Source organism: Vipera ursinii (genome assembly GCF_947247035.1).
Source record: "Vipera ursinii genome assembly, chromosome: 2".
NCBI classification, from domain to species: Eukaryota; Metazoa; Chordata; class Lepidosauria; order Squamata; family Viperidae; genus Vipera; species Vipera ursinii.
This window is the reverse complement of record NC_139513.1, coordinates 138,140,715-138,164,160: the sequence shown is the minus strand read 5'-3', so window position 1 is coordinate 138,164,160 and position 23,446 is coordinate 138,140,715. Positions and strand designations below refer to the sequence as shown.

Here is a 23,446-nt window from a genome sequence, read left to right as displayed (position 1 = left end):
TCACAGTGTTAGCTCTGAAATTTAACAGGTGCATATAACTCTACGATTCAGAAGTATTCAGAACATAGATTGAAAGGGTATGATTTTGCTTTAAGTGTCCCACTATTCTCAGTTCTGGCTTTATAGAAATTGGGTAGTGCTAAGTCCTTCATATTTATAAGCTTTAATCACAGAATGTTTTAACTCTGTAATATAAATGTTGAGTGGGCTGCATTTAACTTGATTTCCTCTCATGAGCTTTTATTGGAGATTTGATGCCAGATGCAGTTAATAGCTTAGAATGTTGCTTAAATATTAACAGGCAAATACTTAAAGAACAGCCAAAATACAAAAGTAATATTTCAGTAGACAAATTATATAGACTTAAAATGAAGATGCCTGGAGTTACTCAAATGGATAGATACATTATAGCAAGCTGTGGTTCACTTGTTTCATACAGCTGGACAAGTCTAATTAGGAGGAGATGTGACAGTGGAGGTCTGTGGAGAGGAGCTGAATAGATGTACCTGCTCTTAAATGAAACCTATTTCTGTTTATTTGAACCTTCAGGAGTCATTTTAAAGACCCCTAAAGCTGCAACCTTATACCAATTAATTGTGGGTAAGCCTTTTTAAACATAGTGGTACTTTATTCTCAGTTGTATTTGTGTTTATCAAGAATTAGAAAGCAGAAGATATGTATTCTGATTGACACCAACTTATATTATTTCTTTAAATTTGTTATAGCTCCCAGTCATAGTAGCATTACTAAATCTTGGACCTGGAAGAATATGAAAGTTTTTAAGGTCCTCTTGCTATCTGAAGCTTAATACTTGGCAACCAGAAAAAGTGTATTCTGTGATAACTGAAATTCCACTCCTGAAAAAGGCTTATTAGGCAGAAATATGGATGTATGTTTGGTATTGTTAATGGTATCTTATCCAGGTATTCCACAATGCTTTGTAGCTGATTTTAGGCATTCGATGCTTTAATTTTAAACTATTGATTTCTTTTGCATACTCTTGCTGAATATGTTTATTGATTTTTACCATATTTCTATGGTATTTTAAAAATTAATGTAACCCAGACACTGTTTTTTTACTGGACATGGTTATGGTTTTAAATGTATCGATAAAAAGCACTTGTTTATTGAAAAAATAAAGAGAAAAACAAAGGTGAGTATGGCCTTTATTTCCCCACCCAAATTTGTGTCATAACAAGTTGGCGTTCTGTCTGTGATTAAAGTACAGTGTCAGTTCATTTCAGCAAAAATGCATACCTTGTAGATCTCTTGTACAAGAACAAAGCTTTCGTTCTGAGTCTCTGAAGCTTAATATTAAGCTTGTTTAAACAGCTTCTTCAGGGGTTGGGTCTGACTTGCAGCAGAATGTCAGACATAAGCATGCCAAACAGATATAAATACAATTCACAACAAGCTTGTCTTGCACCTTATTTCCAGTGCATCTTATCAGAGGTGTAGATAAAGATCTTAATCAGTGAGCTCTTATGGTGTCCAACCAGAAATTTTCTTTTATTTAATTATATTAGATTATATACTGAAGACATCTACCTCCACCCTCTATTTAACTGCTAGAAAAAGGTATTTTTTGAATTTTGCATTTGTGTAGGGATTTTTTTTAATGTTGGACTTGCTCAGACAACCTCAGCTGCAGTCTGAATCATTTTGTTTAAAAAAATATATACTTGCCTCATACATGCCTGTTGATTTATGAACGTTCTCCAAGCTGGAAATAATAGGGAGTCTGCTAGTTTGGTTTTAATGAGGCAAAAAGATTCATTCTCAGTTGCTACCTAGAACTGAAATGCCAGAATTGTCCCAACGCTTTTTTAACTGGTTTTTGCTGGTCATCACTTCTTCCAGAAGGGTTGAAACCGATTTAGCTGATTGCTTCTTTAGATTGCCAGTACAATATGTTGTAGACAAAGGAAGGAATCTCGTTACATTGCCAGTTTGGAATATATATTACCGTAGTTAGCATTTGTTAAATGCCTAAGATAGTTGTACAGAAATTAGAAGATAAGATGGTATCTGTCCACAACTTCAGATTCTTTTTTTTATTGAAAAGTTTTACAGTACATTTTTTAAAAGACAAAACCCTTCCCAACCCCCTTCCCTCTCCCCAAGCCTCCCCGACTCCTCCCTCCCCTCCCCCTCCCCCCTCCCCGACTTCCCAGAGCTAAATACAGGGTATAAAAATACAAACAATCATAATCTACCATATGCAAACAACAATAAAATATTAAATTCTATCGCACTTTAACTCTTATTGAAATAACTACAAGTAATTTATATATCACATAAATCCAATACTTATTCAAATGCTAGGTGAAACTTTTTAGTCCCATATTTATTCTGAATGTAATCAGTCCATCTTCTCCACTCCACAATATATCTCTGTTGCGACTGGTCTTTCAAATACGCTGAGATCTTTGCCATTTCCGCCAAATTGGAAACTTTTAAAGTCCATTCTTCTATAGTCGGCAGTTCTTCCTTCTTCCAATATTGCGCTACTAAAAGTCTCGCTGCCGTAATTAAATTCAACATCAACTTAGTGTCTACAACAGCAGTATCTGTAATAATGCCCAGTAAAAACAATTGCGGACAAAACTTTATCCTTTTCTTGAATATTTTTTGCATATTCCACCAAATTTTAATCCAAAAAGCTTTAACCTTTTTACAAGTCCACCATATATGAAAATACGTTGCATCTTCACAACCACACCTCCAACATTTGGGCTGACAGTTCGGATACATACTTGCACAACTTCAGATTCTAATAGACATAGTGCAGGAGGAAGGAAATGGGAAAAGGTTTTGGAGCAACCACACCATCATTGATCCTTCTTCCTGAGTGACAGATGGTGCTTTCATTATCCTTATGAGTACTTCTTACAGCAGAGAAGCTCAATTCATGCACTTATCTTCTGTGGAGGCTTTACATCTTGCTTTCTTTTAAAGATCCAGATATATTGTGGTAGGCAAATATACTTCAGAAATGGGTTTGGAATACAGAGCAAACTTTCTATTCTGTGGTACGTTCTATGCATGTTAACTGTTGGAAGTGGAGTTCATGGTGGTTGGGGATCATCAGGTTATGGGAAGACTGCTCTAGAAAGTTTACAGGTAGTCGAATTACGACCACAATTGAGCTCAATATTTCTATTGCTAAGTGAATCATTTGTTAAGTAAACTTTGCCCCATTTTACAATCTTTCTTGCCACAGTTGTTAAGTGAACCACTGCAGTTATTAAGTTAGTATCATGATTGTTAGGTGAATCTGTCTTCCCCATTGACTTTGCTTAACAGAAGGTCAGATGTCCCTGGGACACTGCAACTGTCATAAGTATGAATCAGTTGCCAAGCGTCTGAATTTTGACCGTGGAGATGCTGCAACTGTTGTGTGAAAAACAGAAGTCACTTTTTCAGTGCTGTTGTAACTTTGGTTACTAAATGAACTATTTTAAGTTGAGGACTACCTGTATAAAAAAATTTAAAAATAAATTAGGGGGAAAAGAAGGAAAGGACAGAGAAAAAGCAAAATTGGGGAACGCAGACAAGAATTGTATTGTTTTAATTTGGCATCCGGATAACATAATTTTTATTCTGAAGAAAAGTAAGATGAAAATAATAGGAAAAGGCTACTATTTTTTATCAATCCTACCTATAGAATTATAATAGGAAGGTTATCCATATTTCTAGTATAAATATCTTGTCATTCATTTTATTACTAAGAGGCTGGGGTTTTTTTCCACTTCTTGTGGATGCAGTGGTTAATTATAAATGACCTACCCCTAATATGTGGACTATGATGATGTTTTTTTCCTCCAAATTGTACACTAAATTTTTCAGAACTGATAAATGTATACTGTTTCCCAGTCATTGGCTACTGGACAAAGCTCTAGCTAATTATTAGCGGTACTTCGAGTTGCATTGGTGCCTCACCATATTTACAGAATTAAATCTAGATTAGGATAGTTTTCTTGGTCACTAACGATAAAGCCATTAGGAAATAATTAAGGTTGTACTATTTCTAGTTAAAAGGAACAGCTTAGGTTTTATTGCTCTTCCTTGGAAGAAACACTTCTGTAGTCTGAATCTGCAGTACTGTTAAAATCAGTAGTTTCTACGGCTTTTGATTCTTAAGTACGGTATATTCATGGACATCCAGAAACCAGGTTTTTGCATCTCTTAGCCTTTCTATTGTTTCATGTTAGTCTACCCTTTTTCTTGATTTATTTCCAAATGTGATTTTTTTTCACACATTCACATTTTATATATAATTTAAAACAAAATATTAGGAAATACTTAATCTCTTTTCTAAAATATTTCTAAACTTTGCTAAGCGGTATTTAAGCTGATAATTTTTTTGTAATGAAATTTGCAGAATTAACCATAATCTGAAAGATATTTTCAAGTCTGATTTGACTCTTAATTATTGTGTCCATGCAGCTTTTGGAATATGTTTTGTAAGTGGTTTGCCATTACTTTCCTCCAGTCAATATGTTTTTCAAATTCCCAAACAACTTTACAAGAAGTCTGATCCAAGTATGGCCAGCATTGTTTGTCTTCTGAGATTTACTACAGTTAGTTAGACAGCGTCATTTGCCGATAGCAAAATATGTTAGTTTGGAATAGTGATTAAGGCATCAGGTTAGAAACCAGGAGACCATAAGTTAGGCACAAATCCAACTGGGTGACCTTGGCCAATCACTTTCTCTCAGCCTAGGAAGGAGGCAGTGGCAAATCACTTCCGGAAAAACTTGGCAAGAAACCTCAGGGATTGTCCAGGCAGTCTCAAGGATTGGACACAATTAAATAACATTTTTATTATATAAATGGTTCGATAGGAAAAATATAAAGAATTCAATGTTTTTGAATTAGAAAGCTTACATAGTCCATTCATACAAAAATGAACTATGAACTGTCATCCATATGATTTAATAATGTAGTAGGCACCATTTCCGTTACCTTAACATTTGGTAGTAAAAGATCATGAATTCAAAATGCTGGGGACAGGAATTCTTCATAGCTGTGCTTTGCATTCTTGAATTAGCTTTCTGTATATTTGACCTATGTCTCACACCTTAAAAATTGTTCCAATGCAAAAACAATGTGAATTTAAAGTTGTTACATCTCACTTTTACAATGCAAGTTACTTCTAAACCTTCTTGCAATAAATACTATATTACTGTTCATTTATTTACCAAATATTGTATGCCACAATAATCAGAGATTCTTAGCAGCTCACTAATACAGTTCCTAAAATTCAAGGTAATAATAATAAAAGGAATACAGCATAACTAATAAAAGCTCACTTAAACCCAAACAACAAAGCACTCAGTTCCAACATATCACCTTTTATGTACCAAAGATGCAACAAAGTTGCACTGTCTTAATTGCTTCCCGAAAGATGAAAATAGAGGGGACCAGTTGTAGGGCTTATTTCTGAACCTAACTCTCCAACTTCATACGAGGAGGGAATCCTCAACAAATCTTTGTGGCATACAGTACACAAAGAGGATTACATGCGTTGCAAAAGGAAGGAAGGACAGACTGAAAGCCAAATAGAGCATATAGGTCATGATAGCTGATGCTTACCGTCTGGTGCCTCTTGTATAGGTGTCACCCAGATTAAGTCATCTGCTGCTGCCTTCTGTGCTAACTAAAGTTTCCAAGCAGTTTTAAAGACAGTCCCTAGAGAGTGCATTATAGCCATCTATGCACAAGCTAAGAAGGACATGAGTGACAGCTGCTAAGGCGTCCTATTCCAAGAAAGGTTGTGCTGCTGGTATACCAGATAAAGTGAGGCAACAGTTCTGGCCATAGCTCCCACTTGGTATTCATACTGAAGCTGTGAGTCCAGAAGAGTTTTCAGATCAAGAGGTTTGCTCTTTCAGGGAGAATGTAGGCCCATCTAGAGCTAAAATTGGAACTAATATATTGTCTATTATGTTTCTGGAATTCAGTCTGAACTTCTTTTATCCCATCCAGTCCCTCACTTCTCCAAATGCCAAGCTGGGACCTCCATTGCATCTCCTCTTTGGAGATATTTACAGGATATCATCAGCATATTGATGATGCATTACTCCAAATTAACAGATGATAATTCCCAAAACTTTCTTACAGATGTCCAATAGGATAAGAGGGAGGACCAACCTTTTTCGTGCACACAAGAATGGCCCGTAACTTGAACTCTCATCCAATCCCCTTCCCCCCTCCCCATTACTTATAACAACCTCTTGCTTAGGAAAGAACAAAACCATAATACAGTGCCTCCAACACCCAATCCTCAGTATATTGGAATAAGCACTCCACAATAGCATAATTAGTGGCATATAAATGCCACAGACAGCATGGTAGGACCAGAGGGCCACATTCGCCCCAGTTAGATTCTGCTCCGGATCTAGATCTCCCTTGCCTAGATCCGCAACCAGACAGGAAGGTATCTAAATAATCTGATTCACTCGGGATCCTCTGAATCTGCCATACCATCTTCTTCATAACATTCCTCCCCAAAAGAGGAGACTGGGACCAGCTAGAAATAGTCCAATACAGCTGAACCATCAGAATATTACTATGGGAGGGCAACTGGCTTTGATATGTAGGCAGTTGTCAACTTACTATTAGTTGGAACTGGCATCTTGCTGGTTGAGCAAAGCAGTCATTCAGTAACATGCCCATGTGACCGTTTCACTCAGTAACCGCAACCCTGGCTCTCCCTGTTGCAGTCATTAAGTGGATGGAGCAAAAGAGCTGTCAAACAAGGGCAGACAGTTCCCTTCTATGCATGGAAGAGAACTTCAGCAGGGTGCAGGGACAGAAGGGAGAGGAACTCCTGGGCTGGGCTGGAGAAAGGAAGCTCGGGTTTTTGTGATCTTTGCAGGGATTGTAGAGATTTGAGGAGTTTTCTTCCCTCCCTGTGCAGAAGAGAACACCTGTGGAGTGCAGGAGCAGAACCTGGGTCTTTGGGATTCCCCACTTTGTTTCTCCAGCCCAGTGTAGGAGTCCCGCTCCTCTCCATGCACACACGGGAATTCCTGCACTGGGCTGGATAAGTAAAGCTTGGATCTTCACGGTCCACTTAAAGTTACTTTAAGATTAATTTCTTAGTTAATATAGAGTCAGCATAACCTTATGGCCAAACAACAGAGGAAAACTGCTCAAAAACATATCCCTTATCTTAACAAAAAAATTGAGGGAAATGCCTGTTGTGTTTTTATCTAGTTTCTTCGTATTTTCGATAAACTTTTGACAGACGTATTGTGAGAAATGAATTAGCTTAGTAACCTATTACTGCCCAAACTTTAAATGGACCGTCTGATTCTTTTTCACAGTAAAATAACATTTCTCTTTTATTGTGGTTGGAATGCATAGCATCTCTCTCCATCTTGGAACACTAAATTCTGTTTCTTCAGGTCCTTTCCCCCCCCCCCAGTCCCCAAATAGAAAAGAGATCTGCCTGTAGCAGACAGCAGGGTTGCAGCATTAACCTGTGTTTATTTTTTGTATGCTATTTCAGATAGGAAAACATTTTTTAGCTTTTTCCTTTAATTTGTAGATTGTCTTACATAGACAAAAATCCACGTTTAATGAATGATATATTTGCTATCTGATAATGCAGTTACTTTCCTGCAGCACACTAAAGCTGTATGAGGGGGAAACAAAGTTTGAGTGTAAAGATGGGATTATCCTAATTGTAGCCAATGATTACTTATATTGATGGCTAATTTCCTGCAAAGATCCAGCAGTTTTTCAAGGCTCTATGGTGCTACGCTAAAGCTTTTCCTATAGTAATATTGGGAAGTATGTTTCTCCATGTCACTATTTCTTGTAGTATCTGGAATATTTCCTTTCAATTTAGTCATTCCAAAAAACACTTAACTTAGCCAACATGTTTATTGCTTCAGATCATGTGATGAGTTTCTTTTATTACTGTTTTGATGCTGTAAGAATGTATCTGTTTCAGTATATATAAAGGCAAATTGTAAAATGCACACCAGTGTCTGTAAAGAAGCAATGAACTAGTACTTCATAGCTGCAGATGTTCACAGAGTATGTTTACAGTTCATGAAAGTATATAGAAGTCCATAATAAATTCTGTTGAGGATGAGGATGAGTCGTGAAGAAATATGATGTAATCCTGTGATCTTGATTTATAGCACTTTCTTGTTAGAAATGGGAAACCATTTTTTTCCTTTGTCTAGATAAATCTAACTTTTTGCATTAAGCTGTCCAACATGTATGTACATGCTCTTTATTCCTTCTGGGAAACAGAATCTGCTGAGTATTGCAGAAAGTATGTTATGTTTCTTAGGTTCACACACCTTTTCTCTTGACATTACTAAACGTATCCTCGCTGCTTAGATTTATCTTGATTGTTTTTTCCATGTACCTTGACAGAGGAATGATTTTTGCTCAAAACCTGAAAAGATGAAATTTGACAGCTGCTTTGTGTTTATTAAAAAGCAGAATGTAGTTGTTTTCCAGTGACATAGCAAGTGGCTGTTCAGTTGTAGAAGGCAAATGACATTTTTCACAACATTTGAACTGAAATTATGTGTGCAGTATTGGCAAATATTTGTTCCCAATCCTGATTTTTCTGGCATCGAAGCATTGGCAGAGGGGGGATTAATTATTGCTGTGTATATTATTATTTTTTCTTCTGCCATTAAGTAGTGTTATACCAGTCAGATTCCATTTTCTGTTTTTGAGGAAAGCTGGAAGTTATCATGATAGCCAGTAGCAATGTTGTTTAGGTGGAAGAACTGGATATAGAAAGGTCAAGCAGCCCTCTTTTACAATTCTCCTGTAAAATTCCTCCTCTTCTCCATAACTTATTAGCAATTCTTCCTCCCTCATACATAAGTTTACATTATGAGGGAGAGATAATGTTACCAATCTTTGCAACATAGTTCTCCATTTACATGAGGTTTTGTAACAAATAGCATAGTTTAAATTATAATTGCTGGTTGTTTGCTTGTAGAGTTTTGTTTGGTTTTTTGTGCCCTCCAGTTATTGTTGACTCCTGGACAAATACCTGCAGTTTTCTTGGCGAGGTTTTTCAGGAAATGGTTTGCCATTGCCCTTTTTCCAGGATTGGGGGAAAGTCACTGGCTGAAGGTCACCCAGCTAAGGCAGGACTAGAGCTCATGGTCTCCTGGTTTCTAGCTTGGTACTGTAGCCACTTTCCCAAACTGGGTCTCTGTAATACCTGTTATGACTCACTAATGTATGCTGAAGTTAAATTGAAGTACAGATATAAATAATAAAGATGACCTTGAATCAAGCTTGACTCCTAATCCTTTCAGATATGTTCGTGTAATTTTCTAAGTAACAGTCTGGAAATGGTTTGTCAATGCCGTCTGCTGAATTTTTCTTCTAAAGACTTTCCATTTTAGCTTACAACCTTGGTATTTCCTGATAGTTTCCTATCCAAGTATTAATCAAGCCTGACCTTACTTAAGTACCAAACCCAGAAAAAGTCAACCAAGTGGTACCATTTGCTGAGACATGTAAATAGTAATTCCCATACATAAATGTATTGAGCTATATTTACATGCATATTTATCTAGAAAACAGTAATTATACTAAACATAATGGGGCTTACAAATAACTTTAAAGATTGTATTTTAATATTTGAGGATTTTTACATACAGTTCAGATATCACATTCCACTTCTCTAAACCACAAACTATAGGATAAATTTTGTTTCCTGTTTAGCACATCAATTTCATAACCTGTTTTTATTTAACCACCATTGGCTATGGCATTGAATCAGGCAAATTATGATTGTTGTTAACCTCAAACTGTGGATTAGAGTGGTTTTGTGGCCTACTATTTGAAATTGTTACTACTGTAAGTGTAATTTGGTCAGTTAAGATATAAGTATAGTTGGAAGAAACTAAAATACAAGAGAGTACTGGTGTTTGAGAAGAGAGAGGAAAGTGAGAATTTTCAAGTACTTGAAATACTACTTTAGTAAACCTTTCAGAGCTGGCTCCAACCAAATAAATCTTTAGTCATGTTCTGCAAGATAAGCTAACATCAATATCAGTACATTCAAAGAATATGGTTTATTCTAGATTCCTAGTAAATTCATGACAGGCTAAATTTTCAGTTGTAATGACGATTCTTTCTCCCATAAAGGATTGTTAATCTATAATAAATGAAATCAGATCTGTCTTGAGCTGGTCTTGACTGCTGGTGATTTCATGTACATACAGTATGTATGTAGTTGTTGTTTTCCCCCCAATAGTATGGAAATGTCTTGCCATTGCCTTCTCCCAGGATTTTTTTTTTCAGGATAGCCTACAACACTAAGATTTCCTTCACCCAAGTACCAAATAGACCCGACTCTGTTTACCTTCCTAAGTGCAGCCTTTGTAATATAAGTAAAGTCACATGAAAAATAATATAAGTTACAGATAGTGGCGACAAAGCTAGAAGCTAACTTCTAGAGCCTTGGTGGAGCAGTGGGCTAATGCCTCCTTAAGTAACACCAGCTGCCTGCAATTAGTGCAGGTTCGCGTCCCACCAGGCTCAAGGTTGACTCAGCCTTCCATCCTTCCGAGGTAGGTAAAATGAGGACCCAGATTGTTGGGGGCAATTAAGCTGACTTTGTAATAATGCCGCTTGGGGGGTGTGTGTGAAAGCCCTAATAAGCAGGCATATAAAGCCCTAATAAGCAGAATGAAGGCTACTGCTAAGCTTGTAAGCCGCCCTGAGTCTTCGGAGAAGGGCGGGATATAAATGGAATTAAAATAAATAAAAAATAAAAATAACTGGCTGGAATTTGCACTACTTCAGGATTAGGATAGCTCTGTTTCTCTCTGCTTGAATCTACAGCATTCATAATGATCGATGATATTCAGGACAACGTGAAACTACCCCAAAGGATACATGGATATAAATTACCTATCTTAATTTTATGTCATCTTATTTTGAGTATCAGCAAATATCTTTTTCCCAGGTTGTGGTATGTATTATGGTTGCCATCGGTGTTTTCTTTGTTCGTTGGCCCCAATAAAATTGGGAGAGAGAAGAAAATACTACTTTTTGTTTATTTTATTTAAATATTTCATGTATTTGCAAATTAATTATTAAAATATATTAATTTGTCTACATATAGACTTCAAAATAAGGAAACTTATTTTTGTTCTAGAGAATTGATGGTTGCCTTGGATAACTTTGTTTTTCTAGAAGGGTGAGAGATTAGTTGCTGAATCTTTCATTTCAGATTATTCAGTGTGAATCCTGATTGGTCGTTGATATTCATGCCAATGTTTGAACCTTTTCTATTTGGGACAAGTTCAGTGAGAGTTATTTTGCATGTTCATTACAATAGATTTTCATTATTCCTACTAAAATTCAGCTCACTTGCCACAAACACAACTGCATCTATAGACTTGATGCTTTCAGACTTTAAGAAATCACATGGAGCAAAAACAGTGCTAAAACAAATGTATTACTGGCCTTTGTGGAGTTGGTCCTTCATTGCAATAGATGGAATATCTGAGTTATTGAAAAATATTTTGTTGTATAGCCGAAGTGTAAGGAAATTAAGTACCTACTTCTAAGAGACAGAATTCCTTCAAAACTGAATTGACAGAATAACCTTGAGATACGAATCTGCATTCTGTAGAAAGCAACTGTGCATAAGAGAAATATCTTATTCCATGGGGGCATTTAAACATCAGAATTATAGCAAATAGACATTAATTATTTTCTTCTATAGACTTCCCACCGAGAGGAAGCCTATGGAATAAAAACATTGTTCATATAAAGTAATATTTCTATTACTTTAAACTGTTAATGGTTCAATTAAACCTTGCAATTATATATAATTCCATTTCAAAGGTAATAGAATTCCAGTTAATCCTTCTTGTAAGTAGTTTGTCACACAGAATTATTTTTCTTGTTACTTCAGCTTTACTGTGTTTGTGCTCTGACTGCAATCAAGCCAATGCCACATGCGAAACAGATGGCGCCTGCATGGTCTCAATAACAAATGTGAATGGAATGAAGCATCACACCCGGACATGTATTCCTGAAGTAAAGTTGATTCCTGCTGGAAAACCATTTTTCTGCCTTAGTTCAGAAGCTGTACGCAACACACATTGTTGCTACTTTGACTACTGTAACAAAATTGATCTTATGGTACCCAGTGGTAAGTACAATAGATTGAATATGAGAATGCTCTGTGAATATGAGAATTATTTATTGATTGATTGATTGATTGATTGATTGATGGGATTTATATCCCGCCCTATCTCCCGAAGGACTCAGGGCGGCTAACAACAAAACATATAATAAGTACAGAAATCAAGATTAAAATTGCCTTTGCATAGGCAATTAAAGCAAGCCTGATTATGCTGTAGTTATATCAGCCTTAATATATCCTGGTAATTATTTAATTGTTATTTATTTTTTTCAATTTAAGTAGCTTCCCATCTTAAATTCATGACTCTGGACTACTAACAGTGTTAAAAGAATGCATATAAATTTAATTAAGAAGAAAAAATAAAAATAGAAACCATTGTAAAAACAAACCCCATCAATCACAATTCAACATAAGAACTGTATTGGGATTCAGCCCCAATTTCTAACCCCTAGCCTGGGTCACTAAACTAAGTCTTCAAGGGCTTGCAAAACAGCTGATAGGGTCCAGAGTCAATTTCATCTCTACAGAAATTATATTCCAACAGTAGGTAAATAAAAAGAAAAAGCTCCCTTCCTGGATATTCCCAAATGGCATTCATTATTTTATGTACTTATTTATTAAATTTCTACATCACTCTTCTAAGTGACTTGGGTGGTTTGTAGCATCTTAGATAAAAAGCATAGGAAAGCAGCTGAGTTTTTTTTTTTTTAAAAAAAATCAACAACATAAACTAATTTTAATTTTTTTCCCCATGAGAGTTCATGTGTAATATTCAGAAAAATATTTTAATACTTGAATTCTGTAGAAATTCTGTGGAAATATCTAATATATTCTAATATTAGAATTAGATTTCTGTCAACAAAGATTGAATTTTAAAAAGCTGGAATTGTATTTAATATTTAAGAGATTGTTTTGGAAAGTATATTACTGCATCTGTTTATGGTATCAATTTTGTACCAAATATAATAAAAATTGGTGAAAAACTTAAAAAGTACAGCCATATAAAATAATCAGTTGAACTTCTAATTGTCACTTTCCATCATATTATACAATCTCAGTCAAACAGGTTTTTAAAAGCCCTATTCATTAGCTAGGTTGCAATATTAAATTCTATGAATTAAATTTTGTGGTAATACTATACACTCTGTGTGTAAAAAGTAAGAAATATTGTTGGGGAAGGGTTTGCCTCCCCCTTGTGGCAGTATATTTCATTGCAGCATGCACAAGTGATTTCAGAAAAATAATCTGCATTTAGAATATATGGAAATCTTAACAAAAATTACTGATATACTCTATGCTGAATAAAACATTTGGCATAAGATTATTCCTTAACCAATTAGGGAAGATAAAATAGAAAATTGAAAGCAATGCTTAATACTATTTAAATAATCTTTGGAAGTATAATGAAGTCTTTTGTCTTCCATATTGTACACTTAAGCTGATGTAAGCTTAAGTCTGTTTCCATAAGCTATGTTATCAAAAAGTCTCCACTGACAAATAAGTTCCTGCTAGAGGTACTCAATCTTGGGGAGGTATTGCTTTTATTATATGTGGGTATATCTTCATATATATTAAATAAAAGAAAGCATTTCAGTGATGAAATAATAGGAATAATAGGAACATAGGACTATGAAAGAAGAAAGGTCTATTTTCTTATTTTGTCTAAAATCATTGGCCACACTACCACCCGCCACATTTGTGAGTTCATTGAAGCCTGGCACTCCACAAACAATTCCATCAACAGACACATTGACCTACAACCAGCTTACAAACCATTCAGAGTCCAAATCAACCACACAGCCAACCAGAGACGGCACCGATCCTCAACCAACCCACGCAAGCTCCCTCCCCACCCCACCAGCAGTTCACTTTCCAATGACCCTGACCTGAAGTAATCTCCCCATCACAAGATCCATCACAAGCCTCTCACTGATGACTTACACCTGACCCATCACACGACCCTTATTTGACACACCCACACCTGAAACCCTTATAAACAGAAGAGCACTGACATGGTAATTACTAGCCTGGTAATGCAACATTTGGAAACCAACCCACAAGGTCAGAGAATGAACCTTCACCCTCATCCTATACCCGAGCTACAGATATTCGCCACTATTGCAAAACAATGTTCTGTTTATTGGCAATGTGAGGAAAAGATAGGGAGAAACTTTTAAACTACTAAAAACATTACTTCAGCTTATTTGGTTTTTCCTATTTGCAGTTACTTATTTATATGTAATGCCAAACAGAAATTTAATGTCACGAACATGAATCCTGATTTCCTGTTTTTGGTGCAGCAACAATGGGGGATAACAGAAATATCTACTTCCACTTTTTTATGGTTTTGGTATAATTACAAGCTTCCATTTTTAATCAGTAAAAATAAATGTTTCTGATTTCATTGTAGCTGAAGTACGTGCATCCCTGAGACTCCAAGCCATATCAATTCCTTTAAATGTTTATCCTTACTTTTCAATTGTATGCCTTCAAATCTATTGATTGTAGTCTCTTATTTTTTTTAAAAAAAATCCTTAGATATATACTAGGCTTGAATTTGAAGCTTTTCTTGTCTTCCCTCTCCAGGACATTGGAAGGATAATGAAACTTCTTCAATCTGGGGACCTGTGGAGCTGGTGGCTGTCATTGCAGGGCCAGTCTTTCTTGTGTTCATCATTATGATTATACTAGTTTTTGTCTTCCATCACCATCCACGTGTGTACCACAATCGTCAGCGGCTGGACATGGAGGATCCATCTTGTGAGATGTGTCTATCCAAGGACAAGACTCTGCAAGATCTAGTCTATGATTTGTCTACTTCTGGCTCTGGTTCAGGTATAGTGTGTCTTTTATGTAAAGATTTTTAGTTTTATTATAAACTTCAATATGTAAATGTACTCTGTACTGTTAACCTAAGAATACCCATGCCTCCTAGAGTTTTTTGCACAACTTCCACCTAAATGGCTACCCAGATTATTTATTTATTTATTTATTTATTTGTACTGGAGGTTGCTTCAGAGTGTTTGCCACAAACTGTAGCTGCAAAGTATTAAAAGCTAAAATTATACACTTCAAAATAAATTCATTGTCGCCAAAACATGCAGTTAATACTTCCTTTAAATAAGTCATACAGAGCTATAGGTAACTGTATTTGAAATCAAGGAGATATAGTGTTTTATTAGTACTGATTCTACTAAAGTTAGTAATAAAAATGCTAACAATCAAAGTGAAATATTAATAATAACTTACTTTTTTACAAAATTTAAGTTTCAATGAATGATAAAATACAAAAGAAAGAGTTAAGGAAAACAATACAATGGTAAAAATATAAAAAAAACAACAGAATAGCTTCTGGCTTTCTTTGATATAGCTACAAATATAAAGTAGGGTAACCTTTAAACCATAATACACAGTATTTCCATAATTATAAATGGTTACAATCATCAAATCCCAAAATTAAAATTTTGTTTCAGTTTCAAGCAAAAAAGTCCTAAAGTGGTTTCCACAGAGAAACAAAGCTAGGTAAACAACTCTCTCTGATCAAAGCAGTCAATTTCACCATTTCCTTCAATTCCATTAACTTCGCTGTCTATTCTGTTTTGAGAATTTGTAAACCCTTCCACCCCTGAGCATGCATCATTCTCGCGGTTATCTTCTATTAAAGAAAAGTTTTGTTTTCCTTCAGTTTGTCCATCAAACCTAAAAGGAAAATTTCTTAGTTGTACATTTATTTTAAGAATTCTTTGAATTAAAGTACATATCGGATCTCTTAGCTTCCTAATAAGTCTATCAAAAATGATAAAAAGTACCTTCACACTGGTTGCATTTCCAAAATATATTTACATACCTTTGACAATTTATCTAGTATTAAATATCAACAATACATTATCTTGTAGAAATTCTTTTTCAGATTATAATTCAATGTAATTTCTTTCCATACACACACACACACACAATGTTTTATCAATGGGAATAAAATACAAAACAGAAAAAACAACTATCCAAAAGTAACAACAATAACAAAAACAAAATGTGTACAAAAAAGGGGGAAAAAGACCCAAACATCCAACATTAAGCGTAAAAAAAAAATCCGCCCTGGCTGGATTTTATTTTTCTTTTTAGCATCCAATTCAATGTAATTTCAATCCTTGACTCAACATATTTTCCCACTGATCAAACATTATATTGTTTCCAAACTTTTATTAGGTTTATACATCTTAGCAATAGCACATTCATCATTAATACATAAATTAGTTCAAAGTCAGTTTCCTCATTTGCAAAATCATAATTCTTGTCCAGTTTAAACTTTTCTATCAACTGAGCATAAGCACTGACAGGTATGACCTTTCTTTATGAATTCTACTTTTGAATTTAATTTAGATTGTCCAAAAAAAAAGTCAGTAAATGGGTATAAATCAACCAGTTTCGTGTAACTGTTATTTCTGTTTTGAAAAAAGCTTTTTGAGAAACAACAATAGAGGAATTTTAGAGGAGTCATTCTTGGTTTATAACTATTCCAAACCCTCAATTTGGCATGCCTGATAAAGTGATGGGAGGTGCAGTGGCCAAGCCTGAGACCTAAGTACGTGTGATGGAATTATTTGCCCCAGCTCCTGCCCACCTAGCCGTTCAAAAGCATATACGGTAGACACAAGTAGATAAATAGGTACCAACTTGGTGGGAAGGTAACCGTGTTCTGTGTGCCTCGGCCTATAATCATGGCAGCCCCATGACACAGAAGCATTTTCAGATAATGCTGGCTCTTCGGCTGTGATTTGGAGATGAACACCACCGCCTAGAATCAGGCAGCGGAAATCTTTTACCATTTTAATAAAGTGATTATTAAAATATATGTTAGCCCCAAGTTCATGATACCATAAAAAGCTGTTCCACCTAAATCTCAAATCAAGTATTCCTGTTCCAATAACCTGTTTCGTAAAGTCACCCAATCATTCATGCATACCAACAGTAAGCAGAGAAATGCAGTTTTAGGTCAGGTAATCCTAACCCACCTCTTTCTTTAGCATCTTGCAACAGTTTATATTCTTGGCTTTTTGGAAATATAGTTTTGCTTAAGTATAAATAGTACAGTTTATGACAACACTGATATGTTAATATGTTAATATCAGTATTGTCTGAAACAAATAACATCCTGGGTAAAAATCCATCTTAATTACAGAAATTATACCCAACAAGAACAGCTGTATTTGTCCCACCTCATTTTTAATGTCATTCCACACTTTCGTGTAGTTATTCTGAAACAGCATGCAATTCATATTAATCAATGTAATCCCTAAATTTGTAACATTTGTCTTAATTTTAGAACCAGTCTTTTTATCTTGATCTTGTACACTCATATTTTTAACCAACATCTTAGTTTTTTGTTTATTTACTACTGCCTTTCTTATACTCTTACCATTGTTTTCTGGAATAGATCTAAGTCTTAAAAAACATTTTCTCTACATTCCAGTAATGCAATGTTATCCAGTCTTCTATCCAGCTAAGCATCTCTAGATCCCATTCTATTTTCCAGAAAGTCCATTTTGTCATTCACTTGTTTAACTTCACTGGTAATCTTAATCAACTTATTTGTCCAGTTGTTTTTCCAGCATGTCAAATGTAGCTCCTATAGATTGTGTCACTTTTATTGTAAATTCTTCAAAAATAGTCCTAAAGAATACCACCTTTTCAGATCCAAATGCTGTGATTTTTTGAGTCAGTCAATGATAAACTGATTACCTAAGCCATGGTGGCGCAGGGAGTGGAATGGAATGGAATGGAATGGAATGTGCAGCCATGCTGGTTTCTTTTGAGAGCTGTTATTTTTCTTCTTCATTGGTATTGTGCTAGACTGGGCTTTTATAATCTCACTTTTCAAAATTTTCCAAGCTTCTTGAGTTATTTTCCCCTTGAGGATTCTCATCCATGAAATCCTTCCTGAGAGATGAAATTAGCTCTCTTAAAGTCCAAGACTCTAGTTTGACTGTGTTCTATTGCTTGTGCTTGCATAATGTTGAATTCCAATATTGCATGGTCACTCTCCCCCACCCCCCAGGTTCCTATTAGTTCAACACCTTATTTCATCTCTGTTAGTGAGAATTAAGTCCAATGTGGCTGATTCCCTAGTTTCCTTCTCTACTTTTTGGGAGACAAAGTTGTCTGCTAGGTTTGTCAGGAACTAGTTTTATTTTCCACTTGGTGCAGAGTTTGTCTCCCAATTGATGTCAGGGTAATTAAAGTCCCCCATTACTATTGTTATGTGCTTCCTACATACCTTAGTTAACTGACTAGCAAAAACTTCATCTACTTCCTCTGTTTGGTTGGGTGGCCTATACCATGTTTCGCTGAAAATAAGACCTGGTCTTATAATTTGTTTGCCTCCAAAAGAGGCACCACATCTTATTTTCGGGGTATGCCTTAAGACCGCCACAGCCAGGCCTCCCATGCCCCAACACCTGTTGTGCCACTGCCCGAGTTCTTCTGTGGCCACTTGCTGCTGCATGCCATGTGGTGCATTGTGTCACTGTCGCCGTGAGCAGCAGGAGACCATGTGGATCGTTGTGCCAATCATGCCAGTCCGCCACAAGTAGCAGGAGGCCCCAATGACTTGTCATGCCTACTGCGCCGCTACTGCCACTCATGGCCTGCCACGAGCTATGGCATCAGCGTGCTGAGGCACGTGGCTCCTGCGAGCGGTGGAATGGTGCAGTCAGCACAAAAGCCATACGGCCTCTTGCGAGCGGTGGCAGTGGATGCACCACATGATGTGCAGCCACAGAAGAACTCAGGCAGCAGCACAACAGATGTCAGGGTGTGGGTGGCCTGACTTCAGCTGTCCTAAGGTAAGCGGGTGCAGGACGTGTGGGGCAGCTCCATCCCCCCCACCTAGCTTGATGTTACGCATGCACCTTGCTCCAAAACTAGGACTTATTTTGAGGATAGGGCTTATATTAGGTGCATGCGTAAATTTCAAGCTAGGGCTTATTTTCGGGACAGGGCTTATTTTGGGGAAAACACAATAGTATGCACCTATGGCGATGTTATTTTTCCCCCTTTTATATTGACCCAAATGCATTCAAGACATCTTTCATCATTTCTGTAGAGATGTAATTATTTCATATATATATATATAGTGCAACTCCACTTCCTCTTATTTGGTCTGTTTCTTTTAAATAATTTAAATCCATCTAGCTGCATGTTCCGTTTGTGGGTTTCATCCCACCAAGTTTCCATAATGGCAAGAATATCACATCTGCCTTCATTTACTTGAATTTCTAATTCACCCTGTTTATTGTTCATACTCTGTGTGTTGGTGTATAGGCATTTGAGTCCTTTGACTGACCCTGTGTTTACTTTCTACATAACCTATCTGGTGCCTGAGTTCCCCTACTTCCTTACCACCTGTTTGATTAGTCTTGGTATGGCACTCACTATTATAAGCTTGATTTTACTTGACAGCAAGATTGATATTCTTACCCGCACAAACATCTATGTTACGTGCACTTATAACCCTATTAGTTTTATATTGCTGGCGACAGTAATGTTCTATATGTCCCCATTGTTTAGTTTAAATGTTTCACCAGAAAGTCTGTGAATTTAATGCCAAGTAGTCCCTTTCTTTGACGGATGCAGACCTTCTCTTTTGTACAGTTTTTCATTGGACCAGCTGCAGACATCATGACTAATATAATCAAAGCCTTCCCCTTTACATCACTCATTTAGCCACACATTGAACTCCACTATATGCTGGCATTTTCCTTTTTGTTCCTTATATACTGATAAAATCTTTGAAAAAGCAAGCCTATAGCCTATCCTACCAAGTTCCTGCCCCAAGCTCTGAAAATCATTCTGCACAGAAAGTACATCTTTTTGGAACAGATCATTCATGCCAAGATGTACAATAGCATCAATATCACAGTCTTTATTGGCATTCTTGAATACCTTAAAAATATGCCTCTACTGGCAGTAGCACCTGGCAGATGCCTGACCTCTTTCAAAACCTCCATATCATTTCCTAAATTTATATCCCTTATAATTGAATCACCAACCAGAAGGTGGCTTCTCTGCTTGGATGCCTTGCTCTTCTTGCATGACTGGTGTGTAATATCTGATTCACTCTTTCCCCTATCCAAAACAAGTTCTTCATCTTGGACCATGATCCCCTGCTTATTTGAATTGTCATCATCACTTGCCTCCTTAGTGTGTCCCTATTAAGGTCAGCAAGGGCACTATTTGTTATGCAGGTTCACAACAAAAGCTTTGTGTTTATGGTTCACAACTTTCACCCTGCCAGATCCCACAGTTGTCCATACTGCCCTTCTCTTGCAGGATCATTGTGGTAGAGGGGGCTGATAGCATGGCAGCTCAATAGAGCAGAATGGCTGAGTTGGACACCTAATTTCTGCTTGAAGAGCACAGACTAGAGACTCCAGACTCCAGTGGTTAGAATGCAGTATTGCAGGCTAATTCTGTTCAATTTTCACCGACTCAGGGTTGACTCAGCCTTCCATCCTTCCAAGGTCGATAAAATGAGGACCCAGATTGTTGGGGGCAATATGCTGACTCTGTAAATCTCTTAGAGAGGGGTGTAAAGCACTGTGAAGCGGTATGTAAGTCTTATAAATCCACTTGCAATCTAGTTAATACCCCCATCTAGTTAATACCCCCATCTAGTGTGTGTAAAAAATAAATTGCAGCTGGGAACACTACCAGAAATATAAAGGAAAAGATAATAGCGTCTCAGATTGTTTATAAGTCCACTCCAATCAGCACAAGATTAAATAGAAAAATGAATTATTCTCATGAGAGCTCACCACAAATTGTCCAAGTTCCAATTTCACAGGAATAGATTCACCAAAAAGGTAATTTTTAATCATTTTTTTAAAATTCCCATGTTTCTTTAAAAGAAAGGCAACCAGTAGTACAAATGTACAGAGTCCAATATCCTGGTCCAGTTTTTAAATTATAGTCAGAGAAAAACTGAGAAGCTTCGAAACAAAATACTTTTGCAATTAGATGGTGAGTTGAGTAAAGAAATAAGGTTTACTTCAAGTTTGATAAGATCTCAATGAATCTGTTCCATAAAAGAGCTGCAGAAATTAGAAACTTATCAATCAGATTGCAACTAAATGAAAGAGAAATGATTCGTGGATTCCGTGAATACATTCTCGAAAAGACACATCCAGAAAAACTGTTGCATTTGATACAGACTCTGAATACCATTCCTATTTCTTCAAGTGAATGTGAACGTGGGTTTTCACAGATGAATCTAATTGCCACCCCAACAAGAGCTTCGTTAAAGACTAAGACAATTTCAGCACTTTTGTTCATCAAACTTGTCGGACCACCTCTTGAGATTTTTCGATTCTTCAAAGTACGTTGATCTGTGGTTACTCAGAGGACGACATTCGGCCATAGATACTAAGAGCAAGGAAAGGAGTCAAGAAGATTTGCCAGACGAGAATTGGACAAAAGTTTGGAATTTTCTCTGAACATTTGCCTTAAATACAATAAATGTATGTTAAGAATTAAATATATAATTGTTTAATTATATAAATATATAAATAAAATTATCTAAATAAAAGATTAACAAGATGAGAGTTCCTGCACTTTTTTTTTTTTTAGAAAAAAAGCCCTGATATCTGGTATAATTATATCAGATGTGTGTGTACTTGAAGGGGGATAAAATAAAGGTGAGCTTACTGTTCTTGTCATTGACTTCTGCTTTGTCTCTGTTTTCATCCTTCATTCTATGCTTTCAGGCTTGCCGCTTTTTGTCCAGCGTACTGTGGCTCGAACAATTGTCCTCCAGGAAATCATTGGCAAAGGTCGCTTTGGGGAAGTGTGGCGTGGCCGATGGCGTGGTGGTGATGTAGCTGTGAAAATTTTCTCATCACGGGAAGAGCGATCGTGGTTTAGAGAAGCTGAAATCTATCAAACAGTCATGTTGCGCCATGAGAACATTCTAGGATTTATTGCTGCAGACAACAAAGGTATTTTGTTCCTTTGATGTTCCAGTAAACAAATGCTTCCATTTGCTTTTGAAGCTTAATAATGATGTATGATAGGTTCATACTTTCCGCTAAAATCTAATTTTCCTTTTTTAATGTGTGATTTAGCATGTACTACAAAAGAGGTCACCTTGAAATTAAGACTTATCCCCTTAGCATGATCTGTGAATATGCTCTGAGGTCTGTGGCTTCTTTGCTTATTCCAGGTTTGCCTTACCTTACCAATCTGCAGAGTATGTCAAAACAGCTTTAAAAAGTGGGGGGGGGGGGGGAGGCAGTGGTTATCTTTGCTTGTTCATAGGCTTGACTCTGAACTGTTTACAGCAGTGTTTGAAACCACAACTACATGTGATTTTGAATTCAGTTATTGTGTATTAGTAATATAGCAATAGCTATTATATGTTGATTTGAATTAAAGCCCAATTTATTAGCTGCACGATAATTAAGCAATAGTGATAATATGTATGTATGTGTTAGCTGTACTGATATAATATCCTAATATGTTACAGAACATTTTATATGCTAGGAAGCTAGAAATAGTAGCATAGATTTTTGGCAGTGAATTTGGGGCAGAGGAGCTTAGATAGAAATTTAAAAAAATACTTTTACTTAAGAGCTGGGGTTGTAAACATTGAAGAAAAAAGGAACAATGTCAGTTCGGCTTTGAGAGCAAGATGGAATACATATTGAAAAGAGGAAGAGGTGGCTGAGAGAACTTGAAGCACTGGATTTTTTTGTCAAAAATCCAAGGTGGTAATGAATTGGGAGTTCTACCTTACGCATAGAGTTAGGGTTAGGTGACCATGAACTCAGAGACCAAAACGGACATCACCAACAAATTCAGAGTGCTTGCATATGGTTAGGAGGGCACTGACTTTTCTAGGCTGCCCTATATATGTTTCCTAGTAAAATACATGGGAAAATCCTATTGGAGGAAAATTCCACTTACCGGAGGGTTAGGGTTAGGTGACCATAAACTCAGAGAGCAAAATGGATATTGCCAAGAAATTCGGAGTGCTTGGGTATGGTTAGGAGGGCACTGACTTTTCTAGGCTGCCCTATCTATGTTTCCTGGTAAAATACATGGGAAAAATCCCATTGGAGGAAAATTCCACTTAGGGTTAGGATTAGGTGACCATGAAGTCAGAGAGCAAAATGGACATTGCCAAGAAATTCGGAGTGCTTGGGTATGGTTAGGAAGACACTTTTCTAGCCTGCCCTACCTATGTTTCCTAGTAAAATACATGTGAAAATCCCATGGGAGGAAAATTTCACT

The 23,446-nt window shown here is 36.4% G+C and overlaps 1 protein-coding gene across 1 annotated transcript in view; it reads left to right on the top strand.

The window, feature by feature from the left end:
* The window catches only part of ACVR1B (activin A receptor type 1B), a 44,065-nt gene that overhangs the window by 5,384 nt on the left and 15,235 nt on the right, over positions 1 to 23,446 (top strand). The window contains exons 2-4 of the mRNA XM_083351415.1: positions 11,927 to 12,166; positions 14,747 to 14,995; positions 21,922 to 22,152. Coding sequence (XP_083207541.1) covers positions 11,927 to 12,166; positions 14,747 to 14,995; positions 21,922 to 22,152 — 720 coding nt within the window. The remainder of the gene's footprint in view (positions 1 to 11,926; positions 12,167 to 14,746; positions 14,996 to 21,921; positions 22,153 to 23,446) is intronic.